The sequence below is a fragment of the Vitis riparia genome, chromosome 14, assembly GCF_004353265.1.
Source record: "Vitis riparia cultivar Riparia Gloire de Montpellier isolate 1030 chromosome 14, EGFV_Vit.rip_1.0, whole genome shotgun sequence".
Taxonomy (NCBI): domain Eukaryota; kingdom Viridiplantae; phylum Streptophyta; class Magnoliopsida; order Vitales; family Vitaceae; genus Vitis; species Vitis riparia.
The window spans coordinates 11,447,535-11,467,270 of NC_048444.1; the positions used below are offsets into that span (position 1 = coordinate 11,447,535).

At 33.0% G+C, this 19,736-nt stretch overlaps 1 protein-coding gene across 1 annotated transcript; it reads left to right on the forward strand.

Moving 5' to 3' along the window:
• The first annotated feature begins 11,402 nt into the window (after window positions 1-11,402).
• On the forward strand, window positions 11,403-13,202 carry LOC117929748 (UDP-glycosyltransferase 89A2-like). Its single transcript, XM_034850144.1, has one exon. The coding sequence runs from the start codon at window positions 11,526-11,528 to the stop codon at window positions 12,924-12,926; it is 1,401 nt and encodes a 466-aa protein (XP_034706035.1). The 5' UTR covers window positions 11,403-11,525; the 3' UTR covers window positions 12,927-13,202.
• Window positions 13,203-19,736: the final 6,534 nt, after the last annotated feature.

Consider the following 19,736-nt stretch of genomic DNA (forward strand, 5'->3'; position numbering starts at 1 on the left):
AAATAGATCACATAAGAGATGATCCTACATGATGTCTTTTTAGAGAAAACTACAAACTATATATATGAGATTATTCACCCTTTTCCTTGCTTAAAGACTAAGGAATCCTATGATAGGTGGATTACAAGAAGACTTTGGGAATTTAGACAACAAATATCTAAAGCAAAATATCCCAAAATATCTCAACATGTCGGTCGGAAATATCAGGATGCTTCAGGAGAACACCTTAGTTGTGCATGTCTGACCGGGTAGGTGCTACCAATGGATCCTGATATGCCTGACCGGAGAAGTTGAAACGTCCTCCTCTCCCATCCGACTATGAGATATCCGGATGTAAAATGTTGGCGCACGGAATTCCTCTCCGGGTGGACTGAGCTATGCTGCGCAAGGGGGACCGTCTGCGTGTGCAAGGTGTGGGGACCCCTTTCCCGGATGACACGGAGTGCGCATGGATATCCGGATTTCCCAAGCGGAAATGCGGCGCAATGCTATCCGGATTTCCCAGCGGAAAGGCAGCGCAATGCTATCTGGAGCAGCTCCATCCGGACGATGGCATATACTATCCGGATATGTGTGTCCGGATGGAAAAACATTGACTAAAGTGAGTGAGCAAGCCTTACTACAGCCCACGTTCCGCGTTTCCAATGGTGTGTCCGGACGCCCTTGTCCGGACATCTTTGCCAAGGATTCCAAAGAATCTCTCCTCAATCTACGGATTGCTTTGGTGATAAAAAAGCTATCAAAACACCAAAACTTAACACAATTTGATTAGAATTGATTGCAAGGGTCCTTAATATGTTAATTGGGTTAAAAGGTGATAACTACTACTCAAAAGTGTTTATAAGAGTCAATTACAAGCTATGAAATAGCACTTTTTAAGCAGTAATCAGTAGGCCTATCAGAATCCTCATTAAACTGAAAGTCTAATTCCCAATACCTAAGAAGTATCAACTCAACACAAAGGCTCACAACCATATGTTCCCTTGTTCTCTAAAAATACTTGAGTATATGCTGATATTCGCCCAAAACAATAATCCTAGATTAGACTAAATATCTATTCATCATCTCAACTACAAAGCAAAAATCTAGTCTACCATATAACATCGCATTCATGAGACTACCCATAGCAAAAGTATAGGACACTACCTCAATACGATTTCTTTCCTTAGATGTCCAAGGAGATTGATTGTGAGAAAGACCACTCCAAACCTAAAGAGTAACAAATACTTCTTGGAGTTTTGCTTCATGCACTTGACCAAATGTCTTCTAGTGTAGGAGATATAACACAATTTTTCTATTCTTGTAGTCCTAAAGGACCTTTAACCTAAGAATAGATTGTGTCCCTTCTAGATTTCTATTTAGAATTGAGTAAAAAACCAAATCATGGCATATGATAATATCCATACATTATTCAAAATGAGTAGATTGTCATCTACCTACAAGATCTAAGAGCACCACCATACTTTCCTATGTCATCTTGTACACTTAAGACTCTTTACTATGAAAATGTCTAGTTGTTGTACCTCATAAATGGGATGCATCACAATGAATAGAAGTACTTTGATAGATTTGACAATGACTACTATTAAAAAGGTTTCTCATAGTCGAAACAATATTTTGAACCATAACCTTTAGTTTCAACCTAGCCACATAAAACTCAAACTTTCTATCTACTCATTTGTTCCTCTTATAGACCAACTTACACCTATGAGTTTTATCATTTCAGGTGTTTTTGCAAAAACCCAAACTATGTTAGGATACAAAGATTTTAACTATCCCTTCATCGCTCCTTGCCTATAATGATCACAAAAACCACTCACTTCTTTAATGTAATCCATGAGATATGAACCTCTCACTATGATGAGGTACTGGTGTACTAGAAATCATAGAAATGGTATATGCTCAAAAACTCTAAATCCATAGTATTTTGTGCAAAAATGAGACTATCTTCAATGTATCCTCCAATCTATATCACTGTTTGCTTTATTCCTTATCATATAGTCTTCATAAAAAATCTAACATGTATACCAACAAAGATCTCTTGATGATCCTAACTATAAAGGTAAGAACCCTTGAAATCCACTTGGATATCTTATAAATCGATATACCTATAAGGTAAAGAAGGTATAGCACAGTCTTCAAGATATTTCCCCAAAAGAATTTGGCAAATGATAAGAAACTTGTCATCAATCTCACTATGCCCATCAAAGTTTAATTTATTGTTTCCTCCATTTTATTTTGAAATGGAGTCCCTAGTTTGCATAACTGGGATACGATCCCATGCTTCCAAACGAAAGAATCAAACTTACTAAACATAGAACTTCGATCTAATCGAAGTGCCTTGATATGTTTACCTAATATGTTATCTAATTCTGCCTTAAATTCAAAGAATCTATCCTAAACATCAAATTTCTTATAAACATATCCAAACCTAGAGTAAACATCACTAAAAGTGATGAAGTATACCATACCCTCCCCACATATGAACATTAAAAAGTCTATACACATGTTAGTATACACTAACTCCAAACATTCCTTGCTTCTATGTCTTCTTGGTCATTATACTATCTATACAAGATTCACAAATTGGAAAATCCTCAAGAATCAAAGAGTCCATATTTAATTAGTCTTTGGATCCTATTTAGATTATGCTTAGGTCTAGATACCAAATGTTTGATTAGTACTAGGTTCAATCTTGAGATTTGATTATTCTCATTACTTAACAAAGTGATAAAGGAATACATATAAAAGAGAAGGATATCAACCCTTACTGACCTACACAATTGAACTTACGATTGAAGCTAAGGCAAGTACAATCCCATCATTTATTCTTTTCACTTGTTGAAAACCTTGTAAATAATTATAGAAAGTGGACCTAGAATCTATCCACCAAAAATAGTGAAATCTACTACTATACATTCAATAATGAGAATATGATTTGTACTTTCCTTTTTCCTTAGGTAAATTGGGTATTCATTTTCTAGTGTCCTAAAAGGTCACAAAAGAATCACTTGCCCCCAAGCTTGCTTTCTTATTCCTTCTCCTAGAATTTCCTTATTTGGTGTTGTTTATCTTATTCTTAATAGAAGAACGTGAAGAACCTTGACTCTCATATGAACACCTTTATAATCTTTGAGAATCTCCTTAGTCATCTCAAAGGAAACTAGCAAGGTCTCTAAGATCATATAAACTTTGGTGTCTATAATAGTCATAAGGGTAGCTTGTCTAAGCTTACTTGCCCTTATCACCAAGCAACTCTTGCAAACTAGAAAGAGAATGTCAAAGTCCTGAGTAATATACATGTGTTGCTACTACAACACATTATCCAAAGATTGAAGTATTTGACACTTAGTCTTCTAATCTGTCTAATGCCACCTTTGATATACCACTCTTTCTTTGTACTAGGTTAGTTCATAAGGAATGCCTAGCTCTACCTAAACCAACTTCTATGCAATTAGTTACTATATCTAAATTAATAATAAATTAGTCCAAAAGAATAATTAAGCTTAGTTCAAAGTGATAAAGGGAGTGATAATCAAACCAACATGATATCTATAACAAAGAAAACAACCATGCATATGAAATTATTGAGCATTCAAGGCACAAATGTAGTACTCACAAACTACATGTCCTTTTGTAAGTTATCCTAGTGTCATAAGAGTCAACCCTATAGTGGGCAAGTCATGATCTTATGACTAGTTAGACATCCTCTCATATTGATCTCCCTGCCTTTATCATAAAGGTATCTATACCTAAACCAACTTCTATGCAATTAGTTACTATATCCAAATTAATTTTAAATTAGTCTAAAAGAATAGTTAATCTTAGTTCAAAGTGAGAAAGAGAGTGATAATCAAACCAACATGATATCTATAACAAAGAAAATAACCATGCATATGACATTATTGAGCATTCAAAGCACAAATGTGGTACTCACAAACTATCATAAGAGTCAGGCCTATAGTGGGTAAGTCATGATCTTATGACTAGTTAGAGACTCTCATATTGATCTCTCTACCTTTATCATAAAGGTGTCTAAAGGCAATATCAACATACCTTTTTATTTAGTCCATATACTATGCAAGTGGGACTACAATAAGTGATTCGACCACTTCATATCACATTTTTAATATATAACCATTGTCCTAGAACTATCAATGTCACCAAGTAAGGAACGCCATCCGAGGGGTGATGGCTCCCACTATTGACATATCTAGTCTTGTCCTGAAGCAAAGTCCATATTCCTTAATTCTTAGAGCCTAACCTATCTATGGGATGGTGATGAACCCAAATCAAGATGGGCTTGAGAATGGAGACCGTGGGCTTGCCTAAGGCACTTTTCGACTTAATCTTTTGAATTAATTAATTAGAGCATTTTAAAATCCTTAGTAATTACCTTGATGAATAAATTATCTACTTTGAGAATTTCCAAAGCTATTTATTTCCTAATTGGAAACCTAGTGTAATAGAAGAATGAATTCTTCTTCTCTTATACAAATCTAGTTAATAAATATTTTATCTAGGAAATACCTTCATAGAAATTTATAACCATCAAATTACTAAGCCTTTTAGTAATAACCTTTTAATGATAAGTTATGTCTAATGAAAATTTCTAAGATATCTATTTTCCAAATTGGAAACTCTAATGTAATAAGGAAATTACCGATTTATGAGATTTTGAAAATCTTGAGAGTAGCTTATCCACTAAAGGAACTTTTGATTCTCAAATTCAAAAGTCCTCATAAATCTGCTTTCCTTATTCTTCACACCTTTCCAACTTAATAAATATTATCATGGAAACTTCATAATAATTTATTGCATTAAATACTACCAAAAACACAATCTTTAGTTATTTTCTTAATGGATAAAATATTCTCTATGAAGAGCTTCCAAAAATGTTGATTTTCTTAAAAAGAATTAAACAATCCATCTTGCAACATATTTTCATAATATTTTATATTTTCATTAAATTACTGATACTTTTCATAAAGATTTTGGTAACCTTAATTTCTTAAAATAAATTGTCTGTCATGATATTACCAAATATGTCATTTACTTCTCAAACTAGGACTTGTTTGCTAAAACAATTGTTCTCTTATTTCTTCATCTTTAGACTATCCATATACGAAATGGTTTCTTTCTTTTCTAAGGGGAAAAGAGCTTAGAGGACCAATGACATGTGTAGTTTTTTAAGATGAGCCCTTGAAAGCATGACATGATGTCAAAAACTCTTGGATTTTATTATTTTTTAATAAAGTTCCAATTCACTTTTATCTATCATATTTCCATGAATTATATCTTGTAAGCACTCTGGCCTACATCTTTTGCATTAAACATGACTTGGGTATATTAGGAGTTTCATGAAATATCCAAACCACGAGTTCCTTACAAATAAATCACTTGTTCATAGTCAATTCATGGGTCTAGGCAACCCATTAGAGGTTGTAGTACACTACCTCCTAATTGGAGGAATGACTGGTCTTGGCTATTAGGATGAGTTTCCCATGGTGAGTGCACTACTATGTACAGTTACACATTAGACAAATTACCTATGGTGAGTCTTGACTTAAGGCTATCAAGTAATTATGACCACTAAATTGCTTCATTTTGTTGTCTCTCAACCTTAAGAGAATATTGAGTTTGTGTTGAAATTAGTAGTGATTTTGACTAAGTGTATCATATAATCCTCTATGGATTGGGTTACTATTGATGAAAGTTGGTAGCAATAAGTATTCTCAATAAAAACAACATGATATCTCATGTGATTAAGACAAAGTGTCCTCTTGGGTAATCCTAAGGAAGTGTGTTCATGAAAACTATAGTCATAGTAGTTCCTTAAGTTGAACTTGACATTATGCTCTTGGAGAGGTAAGATATGTTAGTTGAGCATACAATAGGAGGGACCTATAACTCAAGGATTATAGAGGTAGTCTTGAAAGACTGATAACTTTCACCTTGTTAAACTATGGACCCAATTCATAGGGAGACTGAACGCAATAGATAATTATGTCACAGACTTGAGCACATGGTGTCTTGTTGTTATTTAAAAATGATACTAGAGTTTAGTTAATTCTTTGTAGTGGGATATTGAATCAACTTCAAAATTGGATTGTGATGGAGCCAGTACTCCTATGAGTCCCAATAGTCCCCACTTTGAGCTCATATGCCTTGTTGGCATGGGTTATAAAGGTCAGATTGGCTCTAGGTTTAACTTTATGCATAAGATCATTTTAGTAATTACGCAAGGTTAAATAAGGGTAAGTGAACAATGCATCTGAATTAGGTTAATTGATTAATTAGTAGGCTCTGTTGGGTTAATTAATCAATTAGGACTTGTTTTGGGCTAAACTAAGTGACATAAGCCCTTAGTAGACTCAAGTTACTTAAGCCTACTAGGGAACCCTATAAATACCCCTTTAGAGTTTAGAGTTTTCATAGTTTTTTCTAGAAAGTCATCTTCCACCTCTAAAGAGAGAGTCATAGCCTCTACCATTTTTTCCACCCTTAGTGAAAGAGTGTTAAGATCAAGGTTCAAGTCATCGGGTGGAAGACTATGGTTTACAAGACTTCCTACAACTTCATTCCTTATTTTCATCACATGGATTAGATTTAAGAACATCATAATATAAGGAATGTTTTTTGTTAGCAATTTTTGAATCCTTATAACATTTAAAAATGCAATTTTTCCACTATGTATAGGATTCAGAAAAGCCTATGATAGTTTTGCATGTTCCTAACCTGATTTGAGCTTAGGAAGTGAAAATATTCGGGTTTTTCCGTTCATACTTCTCACTCTCTCATAAGAGTAGATCTTAGAGAACTACCAATCCATCCAAGTGGATAATCCAAAAAAGAATAGCAATTTTATCTTTTAACAATAGTCAATTTTAGGAAAAATAACATCGGAAAATTAACCTCTCATGAAAATTTATTTTCTTAAGAAAAATCCAAAATCACTTTTCAAATATGTTGGTAGGCTTTCTTAATCATGAATTTTTTTCTATCATGGATTTTTCCAAAATTAACTTATTCTTTAAATTAGAATCTTATGCATAAAAGGAAAAAACTTGTTTTATAAAGACTTAGAAAAAAAATAAAATTACTTAAAAGAATGTAAGTCTTAGATACCTTTCCCACTTTTCTTTTCCTAAAATAAAAGATTTCCTAATAACTTGCACATTCCAATTTGATAAGCTATCCAATTCAGAAAAATCACATGAAAATTCACTTACCTTAAGAATACTAAAATAACACATGCTATATATTATACAAAAACAACATACCAATCATAAAAGAAAATTAAAAACAATAACTCTCATGGCTTTAGGGATCCTATTACATATTTGATAATTAAATTTAGATAATAATCCAAATTACCAAATTAACCTTGCAATAAAAAAAAAGGTTAGTTCCACAAAAAATCCTAATTTATTAAAAGAAAAAAAAACTTTTTTATTATACTACCCCTTCTTTACTGCCAACTTGTCATTACCAACACTTGAGCACCCAAAATTTTTTAGGGCCACTAGAAACAACTTGCCATTACTAAAAACACCGCTTGATCGATCAAACTACTGAGTGCTCAAGACACTCGAACACTTATCTCAGAACTTGAGTGCTGCATCATTTTCCTACATATCCGAGGCTGCTACAACTTCCTTTTTTGATCGTTTTCTCCATCAAAAACTTCCCTTGGTTAGATTAGGAGTCATGATGGCCATGATTGACATCCTGGATTACTTTCTTGCCTTCTAAGGTTATAAGATTGGTAAAAACTAGATTTTAACAATAAAAAATATTATATTCCATTGAAGGAGTTTACAACCAATCTAATAAAAACAAGATTTTTAAAATTAATAAAAATCCTATGCTCCTAACATAGAGCTTAAAAACCATTCTAGAAAATAAACAATCCAACAATGAACAATCATCACTATTATAACAATCAAAATAAATTCATGCACAAATTTAATCATCCTTGAAGCCATGGGATAAATAGAAAAAACCTTGCAAAATAGAGTTAGCAAACCTTCAAGCAGATCCAACATGCAAAACCTGTCTTAGGGCTTTGATAATAGTTGTAGGAAACCCTAGATCTCTCTATTCCCAAACCCTAAATCATATTAATCTACCTTAGACTTCTCTAGAAATTATTTCTTGTAGAAAAAAGGGCAATAAAAACCATTTAGGATAATAAACTAGAAAATATAGTAATCATAACTAGATTTGGATGTTCCCAAATCAATTACTTGTAGGAACATGTCTAAATAGTCTCGAGGTTTCGTTCACCCAAGATTTTTTTCCTGATGACTTGAACCATGATCTTAGCACTCCAAAGTGTAGACTTAATTGATTAATTAACCATATAGAGTCATCTAATTGATCAATTATTCCTATTTAGAGACCTTGTTCACTATCCCCTATGCAACCTTGTGTGATTAATAAAACGGCCTTATGCATTAGAATGAACCAAGAGTCAATCCAACCTTCATAATTTGTGTCATCGTGATAAATAAGCTCAGAGCGATGACCACTAGAATTCATAGGAGTATTAGCTCCCTCATAATCCAATTCTAAAGTTGATTCAACATTCCACTAAAAAGAATTAATACCACTCTAATACCCTATGTAAATAACAATGAGACAAAACTTGAGTCTGTGACCTACTATCCACTGCTTGCAGACTCCCCATGAATTGGTGTCTGTAATCTAATAAGGTAGTATTATCACTTATCAATTGATATTGATCCTCTTTGTGATACATGAGACTTGTTTTACGCTTGTTATTGAGCTAACCTTGTTTCTATAGAAGATGCTTGCTACCCAGGTATGCTTTCTATCACCCACTTTCCAAAACCCATGAATATGCAAAATATTATGAGCAATACCCATATTTGATGCCATATTTGATTGCCTTGATGCTTGTCTAATTATCTTTGATGAAAATGCATGTTGTGTGTCATATTTTTTAGTTAACTTTGATGTCTTATGATAGTGTTTGAGAAGTAGCTTAGGTACACACCCTAACTCTCATTTATGATTGTGATTTGATTTTTTATTTGGCATGCTATTTTCAAAATCATCTTAGCCTACCTAGGTATCCTTAATTAATTGATTAATTGCCACATTTCCCTCGACTTAGCCAAAATAGAGACCTTTTTAAGGCTTAGAGAAGGGCTACCTCTTTGAGGTACCTTCTCAATAGGTAACCTGATCCTTGGACCAAAACTCGAGTTTTCTTCAAAGACATGCTTTTCTAAAACTTTGGAGTAATTTTTGTTAGGGTTTTCTTTCTTATTTTATTTTCCCTTTTTAAAATAAAATAAAATAAGTGGCGACTCTGACTTTTCCAAAACTACTTTTTCACTAACAAAAACAAGTATCGCCATTGAGTGGGAACACACGTGAAAAATGTAGTACCACACTAAGGTGTCACTAAGTAAGCTAAGTTAAAGTGCAACTAAGTGAGCTAAACTAAAAATGCAACTAAGTGAGCTAAACTAAAAATGCAACTAAGTGAACTAAACTTAAAATGCAACTAAGTGAGCTAAACCTAAAAATACAACTAAGTGAGCTAACCTAAAATGCAACTAAGTGAACTAAACCTAAAAATGTAACTAAGTGAGTTAAATCTTAAAATGCAACTAAGTGTGCTAAACCTAAAAATAACTAAGTGAACTAAATCTAAAATGCAACTAAGTGAACTAAACCTAAAATACAACTAAGCAAACTAGATCTAAGGTGTAACAAAGTTTACATTTGGGATTCATAAAAATCCCTCAACAATGAATCTTCAAAGGTGGCTCAAAAATAGTCTCAAATGAGTGACAACGAACCACCATGGGATGACTATTAGGCAACAAGAAGTGAAGGTAAAACACATACAATAACATGTGTTACTATGACAAAATGAAGGGTCCACAACCATAGTAAATTTATGTTTGGTTTTTCTTTACTAGAGTTATCATGTATTAGGTTGAGTAATAAGGATAATAAATATTTATCAGCCAATATGATCTTATTTAGGTTGGCATGGGTCTTCCTTTGATAGCCATAGTTGAGAGATAATCAACTTAACACTTGAGTCTCTTTTGGAATGAGTTGCAAAAAGGTTTGAGATGATTGAGGTAAATATTAACAACTTAAGTTTGATTTTTTATAGCTTAGTAAATTTGCGCATATTGATGATCAATTCTTTGATCTTGAGGACTCTTAAAAGTTAAGCATTTTATTCTAAATCTAATAGCTTATAGTTGCTTGATTATATTTTATTATTTTGAATTGTTGAAAGTTTTGAAGATATTTTTTTTAAAATGATTTTAATTCCTTTATTGCTAAGAGATTAAGTAATGTTTAGGTTGAGGAGAGTGATTTATACTAAAAACAAAACATATTTTCTATAGTCAAAATAGAGTTTTCTTTATGCTTTTGCTAAGAATAGGAGTGAGATAGTGGGTAGCTCTAATGTGTCCATGAATTAATTGCCATCTCCAAATAGTGGAAGGAGAAGCAATCATCACCACAAATTGATAGTTAATAGGAGGTTGGGAGGATTGATAAAAAAGATTATAGTAATCGATAGTAATGTGGTAATATTTGCTGCAAACTTGGCACTATGACCTACCACCACCATTTCTCGAAAAATTGAGAGCAAAGAAATTAGCATAGTTGGCACTATGTCCATGAATTACCTTTCCCTAAATTATCATTGTTCTTGTTATAGAGACCATGGTTATGATGACCAAATTTTTACTGGTTGAACTGCTATCGGGCTTTATTATGGTATCCTTCATGAAACTTTAAAGCGTCTGGACGTTTGATTTTGACCTTTGATTTTTATTATAGTTGTCTTCCTTATGATTGCAAAGAAGTTACACGTGCTTGAATAAGATTCACCTCATTGATGGTATTTTTGTGCTAGAAGTTGTGCTCATAAGTGAGCAATATATCGTGAAATCTCTTGTAGACTCAAGGGTTCATGTCTAGAAGTTATAGAAACCACCGAGGAGTTGTAATCAATTCCTAATCCTCCAAACAACTAAAGAATATGATCTTGTTTAGAAATCAATTCTTCGTTCACAGACAGATTATTCTTTTAATTATTTGTTTATTTAATTATATATATATATATATATAGTAATATTTGTAAAATATATTTTCAAATTAATTTTAAAAACAAAAAAAAAAAAAAAGAGAATTAATTTGAAAAATAGATTCAAAATCACGTAAAAAAAACCGGTATTTTAATATTTTGTTTGGGTGCACCCAAATTTCAACCAAAATTCATAACTTCGTCGTTTTTCAGAGTAGATAAGGTTGGATGGGGCCAAGTCTGGAATGGCGCGCGGTCCACCACAAACCCTTTCTTGCTCGACAGTAGATAAAAGAGGTGGACACCAGCAGAATAGTTGCGGTCATGGTCAACTGTCTAAAAGTCTGCAACGGAGTCGCAATAAATGTGAGGACTTGGCGAGGTAACCGGTGGAACAAGGAATCCATAACTCCAGACTCCAGACTCCAGAGCCATGTCTGGTTGTGAGCAAACACCCATTCACATTCTGGCGTTCCCATACCCTGCACAAGGCCACATGCTCCCGCTGCTAGATCTAGCCCATCAGTTACTTCTCACTAACCCCAACCTAACCCTCACACTGGTCGTCACTCCCAAGAACCTACCCTTCCTCAACCCTCTCCTCTCCGCCCACCCCACTTGTATCGAAACCCTTGTCCTAGAATTTCCACTCCACCCCTCCCTCCCACCCGGGGTTGAGAACGTTAAGGACATCGGCAACCTCGGCAACGTTCCCATCATCAACGCTCTCGCCAAGCTTCACAGCCCTATTCTCCACTGGTTCAACTCCCATGCTTCACCACCTGTTGCCATCATATCTGATTTCTTCCTCGGCTGGACCCACCACCTTGCCCACCAACTCCGTATCCCCAGAATCACCTTCTACTCCTCCGGCGCTTTTCTCGCCTGTGTCTCTGACCACCTATGGCTCAACGCGGATGCACTCCTCTCTTCGCCTGTGGTTTCCTTTCCTCATCTTCCCAAAGCGCCGTCCTTCAGTGCCGACCATCTCCCTTCTGTCTTCCGTCATTACAGAGGATCCGATCCCGAGTGGCGGTTCGTGAGGGATTGTATGACTGCCAATACCTTGAGTTGGGGGCGTGTGTTTAACACGTTTGGTGCGTTGGAACGCGAGTATGTGGAACATTTGAGGAGCCAAATGGGTCACCACCGGGTCTGGAGTGTCGGGCCGCTTGTTTTGCCAGGCGGGTCTGGATCCCTGAATCGTGGAAACTCGAATCCGGATTCGGCTGCTACTGATGCTGTGCTAGGTTGGCTCGATGGTTGCCCAGATGGGACGGTTGTGTACGTCTGCTTCGGGAGTCAAAAACTGCTGAAACCCAATCAAGTAGCGGCTCTAGCATCTGGGCTGGAAGGGAGCGGAGGTCGATTCATATGGGTGATGAAAGCGGGTAGTTTGCCGCCGGATGGGTTTGAGGAGCGAGTGGGTGAGAGGGGAAAGGTGATAAAGGGATGGGCCCCCCAGGTGTCGATACTGAGTCACAGAGCAGTGGGTGGGTTCCTGAGTCACTGCGGATGGAACTCTCTGATGGAAGCCTTGGTGTGTGGAGCCATGATTCTGGGGTGGCCCATGGAGGCTGATCAGTACGTGAACGCGATGCTCTTGGTGGACCACTTGGGAGCTGCGGTGCGAGTGTGCGAAGGCGACGAGACCGTGCCTGACTCGGCTGAGGTGGGTAGGACAATTGCTAAGGCCATGAGTGAGGACTTTCCCCAGAAGAGGAGGGCCAAGGAACTGAGAGACGAGGCTTTGGGTGCAGTGCTACCCGGTGGCACCTCTTCAAGGGATTTGATTGGGCTAGTACAAGAGTTGGTCCAACAACGACAAGTTTAACATTGTTGATCATATATTCATTCCATCTCATTCAAAATGGATCCTTCCTCCAAGGGTCAAATCGTCCGGCCCACGGCACAATATCCGAGGGACTGCCGGGGCCACTACCATTGAAATATTGGCTTGTAAAGTAGGTTGGTACGTTTGTAATCCCGAATAACTTGACTCGTCTCTTCATTTACGAGTTCTTTCCCTGCATAATAAATCAGAATAGGGAATTAACATAGTACGAAGTGATTTTACCGTGAATCAATTGGCTCTATATAGCCTTTACCACTGTTAAGTTCTACGTACCGAGTATGTGCTTCATGCTCATGGGGTGCCCTGTTAAGAGTACTCTGTGCGCGGCAATACTTACGACATGGTTATTTCGTTTCTTGGCAATGTGAAAAAAGCAAGTCACTCCCTCTCCGAATACATAAGAAATCATATAAATTTTAGACCAAAAAAAAAAAACCCTTAAAAATGACAAAACAAACAATAATTGTGATGTTCAACAATGATATAAGGTGTTTTAACAAGAAATATGATTTTTGAAAGCATATATTTAATTGAGAATAAAGGAAAATCATCTTATATTTATACTATGACATAGAGTTTATATAATAATAATTGTAATTATGAATATGTCATATATATATATATATAGATCTGTTGACTGCACACTGCCTCTTTAATAATGGGAAATTAATTTCAATTTCATTCATATGCATGTTTGACATCTTCTTTGTATCTAATCTAAAATATTGTGTGACATTTGTAAAGAATAACTAAATATACCATTGTCATCATAAATGAACTTGAACCCATATTATGATCTTAAGAAACCTAACCATTACCCATGACAAAAGTAGGATAAGCATTAGGCTCACATGTTGAGCTTAATGGATGTTGACTTTGTTCATATTGTTCAACATCCCCTCCATTATAGTCATCACTATTACATCTCTCTATCATCATCCTCATAATCTCCCTCTTCCCTTAAGGCAAAATGATCAGAACTATCCCATCTTCTTCGAGGTAAAATAATTGAAACCTAAAGCAATAGCACAACTATTTGGCCAACATTTATGAAGTTAACATTAACACGAGGTTATATTTATGGTGACATTGCCCATTCAAATGAATTTTCTTTGCCTTTGTTATAATTGTCGGTATGAACTTCTTCAAACAACATTTAACATCAATGATTAAATTATGAACATGTATCACAATTTGTGGATCAAAATTTTTATCATCATTATCTTATTGTAAGGGTGGATTTCGATCATCATCATCTAAGTGCAATGGATGAACCCATTAGAACTACTAGTCCTCTTTTTCATCTTCCTCGACTGAAATCTCCAAGAACTCAAAGAAATCTATCTTTGTAACTTTATCATGCACAACCTTCGTATTGCATAACTTTAGTTTCATGTTCTAATACAAAAAACTAAATGTTAAAGCTTGGATGGGTGAGACGGTTCCATTCTTTAGTTTGGATTAAAAATGAAAGTGCTTAAATTTCTCTCATAAGCTAAAGATTATGTAATGTTGTAACAAAATCTTAATGTTCAACTTCCTCTACATCAGAACCATTCAATTGCAAATAAATAAATAAAATGAATATATACTTTGGACCTACACTTTTTACATATGTTACCACTCGATAACAAGACTCTTTTATAAATAATAATAATAAAAAAATTGTCTTTGAAAAATAATGTTTGGTTTGTCTTTATGACTTTATTGTTTGCAAACTTCACATCTCATAACTTTAATTTCATATTGTAATACAAAAAAAAAAACCTAAATATTGAAGTTTGGGGTAGGTGAAACGATTTCATTCTTTAGTTTGAATTAGAGTGACTGTGCTCCAACATACATATTACAAACTCATATTTTTCACATGCGTTCACACTCGATGGCAAGACTTTTATATAAAGAATAAAAAAAAATTATCTTTGAAAAATAATTTTAGATATGACGTCTTTGTGACTTTATCATTCACAAACTTCATATTTTGTAATTTTAGCTTTATATTGTAGTACAAAAAATTAATTGTTGAAGCTTGGGAGTAGCTGAAACAATTTCATTCTATAGTTTGAATTAGAATGAATGTGCTCAAACATGATTGCATACTATGAATGCATTTTTTACATTTGTCCACATTCGATGGAAGATTCTTTCATTATAAAGAATAAAAAATAAATAAATTATTTTTGAAAAACTATTTTAGGAATGTCTTTGTGACTTCATCATTCACAAACTTCATATTTTCTAACCTTAGTTTCATATTGTAATACAAAAAACTAAGTATTGAAGCTTGGGGTAAGTGAAACGATTTCATTCTTTAGTTTGAATTAGAGTGATTGTGCTCCAATATAATTACATACTATGAACCCACATTTTTCACAAGCGTCCATATTTGATGGCAAGACTCTTTTATAAAGAATAAAAAAATATCTTTGAAAAACAAATTTTGGTATGTCTTTATGACTTCATCATTCACAAACTTCATATTTCATAACTTTAGTTTCATATTGTAATACAAAAACTACATATTGAAGCTTGGAGTAGGTGTAACAATTCATTATTTCGTTTAGATCAAAGTGAATGTGCTCCGTTAATTTCTCTCACAAGTTAAAGACGATGAAATTTGTGACAAAGTCTTGATTGTCAACTTCCTCAATATAAGAGCTTTGTTCTCATACATGAACCACCATTCAACTACAAATAAATAAATGAATACATACATATACATATGGACCCATATTTTTCGCATATATCCCTACTCAATGAAATTACTCTTTTACAAAAAATTATATATATATATTGTCTTTATGACTTTCTCATTTGTAGACTTCATATCTTGTAACTTTGGTTGCTTGTTGTAATAAATAAATAAATAACTAAATGTTGAAGCCCGGGGTAGGTGAGATGATTTCATTCTTTAGGTGGGATTAAAGCAAACGGACTTCAATTTCTCTCACAAGCTAAACATATTGCAATTTGTGACAAAATTTTGATAACTAACTTTCTCAATATAGGAGCTTTGTTATCATATAAATCACCATTCAATTACAAATAAATAAACATGAATACATACTATGGACCCACATTTTTGACATGTGCCTCCACTCTATGGCAAAACCTTTTTATCAAAAAAGAAAGGTCTTTTATCTTCGAAAGATAATTTTTAAAATAGTCATTTGTTTTATTTTATTTTTTGATAGAAAAAAAAAATAAACTAAAAAATCTAAAATACTAAAGTGACTCCAATGATAGAAAAACAAGACTGAATGTGAACCACAATTAAGATTAGGGGTCAAATTATTTATCAGAAAAGTATGAAACACCTTTCGAACCTTAAAATACACTCCATTTGATGAAGCTTAATATTCAATAATTTAATTAACAAATCCGATGCCATATAAAATAATGATAAAAATGTAATACAGAATATATGCAAGTTATGAATATGATGGACCTCAAATAAAAGAAGATTATGTATAATGTTGAAGGAAATTGAGGTGAATTCACCAAAAAAAAAAACAAAAAAAAAAAAAAAGCAACTTGTTGGATTATTAATCAAAAAAAAGTTTTTGAAGCAATTAAAAAACAAATAGATTGAAGCAATCAAATGTTGCAACAAAATTAAATTAAAAATGTTGGATTATTAAAAATGAATTTGGACTATATTAAAAATGTTTCACCAAAAAAAAAAGAAAAGAATTTTTTGGATTATTAATTTAAAAATGTTTTTGAAGCAATCAAAATTAAAAAAAAAAAAAAGTCAAACTTTATTGCAACAAAATTATTAATGTAGAAATTCAATTATAGACAATATTTTACTCAACCAAATTATTTTTATCCGAATGCAATTCTCATACAATATTACACATTTGTTTAAATATCAAACTAAAATTTCTTAGAAAAAAAGAATTACTTTAGATTACTTGCAATATTTTATATTTCTACTTGTAAATATTTAGAAAAGATAAAGTTACTTCAATTAAGGCGCAATGAATCAAATAAATAAATAATCAAAATTTGAATGTAGTGAATAACAATTGAAAACATATAACAATGCAAACTTCATTTTTGGAAAACAATTTTTAGAAAAAGTAAATTTTTATTGCAAATAAATAATTAATAAAAAAATAGATATTGGGAACAAAAATAAATCTATTTATAATAAAAACTTATCTACACATGACCATAATGAAATAAAAGGAATAAATAAAAAAATTGATACATGAAATATTTTCTTCAAACCAAGTTATCTTAGTGTACCCCTTCATTCAAGATTTTTATATAAAATATAACACAACAATTTAGACAACGAATCAAAATTTATTAAAAAAATAAAATTATATTTTAGAAAAAATAAAATTGTGTGTGAGTACTTAAGCGGAATTAATAAAATACCAAATGAATTTTATTAATCTTTAATTAAAAGTGAATCTAATCTAATCTAAAATCTCACTTACAATTAATTTTTAAATAAATGTCTTCCATTTTTCTTACCAATCAAATCCTAATCTTCTAATGACCTCTTGTGTATTTCTTTCAATTTTTAAAATTTTTAAACCTTCTCTTTTTAACCCAGAATCATAGCTAATCAATCCTAATTCCATTCTCCCCCCACTTGTTTTTTCTTTTTTAATTCCTTATTTTATTTTGTCAAACCTCCAATTGCTTCTCAAAATTCACATTTTTTTCCCTTTTCTCATTAATCAAACACATTTTTCCTTCTTAATCTCCTCTAATTTTCCTCTCTCAATTCTCAAATTTTCCTCTTTTTTGTTTTCAACATTCAATTTTTATACAAACCTACATTCTTCGGTCAAATCAATTTCAAGATTAAAAAGAAAAAAAAAATTATCCACCAATAAGAGGGTTTTAGCTTAATCTCCTATGGCTTTTCTCTCTCAATATTCATATCACCCTTCTCTTATCTTTTCAAGTAAATGAGCCTACAATTAATCCTTAAATCAAGTGAACATGGGGCTCTAATTGTCTTTTACTTGGGCTTGAAGGCTCTAAACAAATGGGTTTACATCAATGACAAATTTGAGGGTTTACAAATAAGCCCCTCCTCGGTCAAGCCGATAAGTGAAAATGATTGTGTATGCACAAAAATGGAACAAAATGGGATCTATTGAAGAAGAATAAAGACTATCAAATAATCCTAATAGTATGTATACTCATCACTCAAGCTTTCAAATAGTCTTCTAATAAGCTAATTAGGAGTTTAGAGCTTATGAAAAAAGATACCTATGGGGAAAATATATTGTGAATGATATCACATATGATAAAAGATAGAAGTCAAGGCAAAAACAAAAATGGAGATAGAATTCTAGGGAGATGAGAGACAAGGATCAAAATGTGAGAAACAAATATAAATCCAAGGATGTTGTTAGGATATTGAGTCTTGTTTATTTGTTGGCAATTTTGTTCCTTTTAATATTTGGTAATAAAAGTCCTTCAAGGGTTGTTGTTCGTCCAATTGGAAGTCACAGGTACATCTAAAAAGGTTTGATTTGTGGTAAATTAGGCTCATATGAGGTATAGGCTCCTATGAGGTATAAAGAGGAACAATATCTTTTAAATAAACAAAAATTGATTTTCTATTAAAGTGCAATGAAATAAGGGATGCTTGAGCGGGTGGCAACGTTCAAGCATTGGGACCACTCAAGTGCCTGAGGTGCTCAAGCGGTGGTTAAGTGCACTCGAGCACTCATGAATTTCCTGCCAAGAATTGGAGAATATTTTTTAGAATTTCACGCAAATTGGATTTGGAAACCTATTCATATTGAACCTCTTTAGGTTATTTTCCTATAAATACCTCATTAGAATCCTCTAAGGGTTAGAGATTGGAGAGATTTCAAAAGAATCTCCTAGAGAGGAAGCCTAATAAACCACACCATTCTTGATCTGCTACTTGTCTAACGATCGAAGAAGATACATCGAGTGAAGCCCAAAAAGAACTAGCATGACCCCGACTACTTGGCTAACCCTCTTAGGTAATGGTACCTTGTTTTCATCCAAAGATACTATGTGAATAGATTGTTTAAAAATATTTTCAAGGCTTTTTCTATAAATAAAAATAAAAATAAAAAATTTGTTTTGTTTTTTGTTTTTATTTTTGTTTTTGTTTTTGTTTTTTTGTTTTGTTTTTTTTTTTTTGTTATGTTTTGTTTTGTTTTGTTTTTGTTTGCTAAGGTCATCTTAAATCTCTAGAATTAAATAATAAAAAAATCTCTTTTTGAAGACATGCAACCATGTTTCAATCGACATGCACTTTTCTTATTGACCTTCTTTGTTTTCAATTTTACTCACATGAATCAAATCCATGGCAACAAATAATAGAGTAACTCTCAGTCCTCATAAGCTTCATCATGATTATGAAGGATTGGGAAACATGAATTTAATTTGTGCACATTAATCTAGACCATGGTGGATTCCAACATACATTCAATTTTTCCAAGCAAGAGCCTACTACCACTTTGCTTAACTCACTAACCTTTGAAATGAAAAATTGGAATCAAGGCACTTTAATTTTTTCTAAAAATATTTTGATGTTTTTATGATGTTCCTAACTTCCTAAATTTTTCAAAATAATAATAATAAATAAATAAATTTGAGCTTAAAATCATTTTTCAATTGAGATATTTAAATTGATTTTTGCATAGGTCCAATTTTAACCCTGTTCTGGACACCTAAACTCATTTTTCAAAATTAAATTATTTTAAAATTTTTTAAATTTTATTTGGTATTTTTTCCTTAATCCATACTTCTTAAAATTAATTTTTGGACCTTGTTTTG

What these genes read in the sequence shown, in the direction of transcription:
- LOC117929748 (XM_034850144.1), top strand. Translation starts at nt 11,526, where the DNA reads ATGTCTGGTTGTGAGCAAACACCCATTCACATTCTGGCGTTCCCATAC.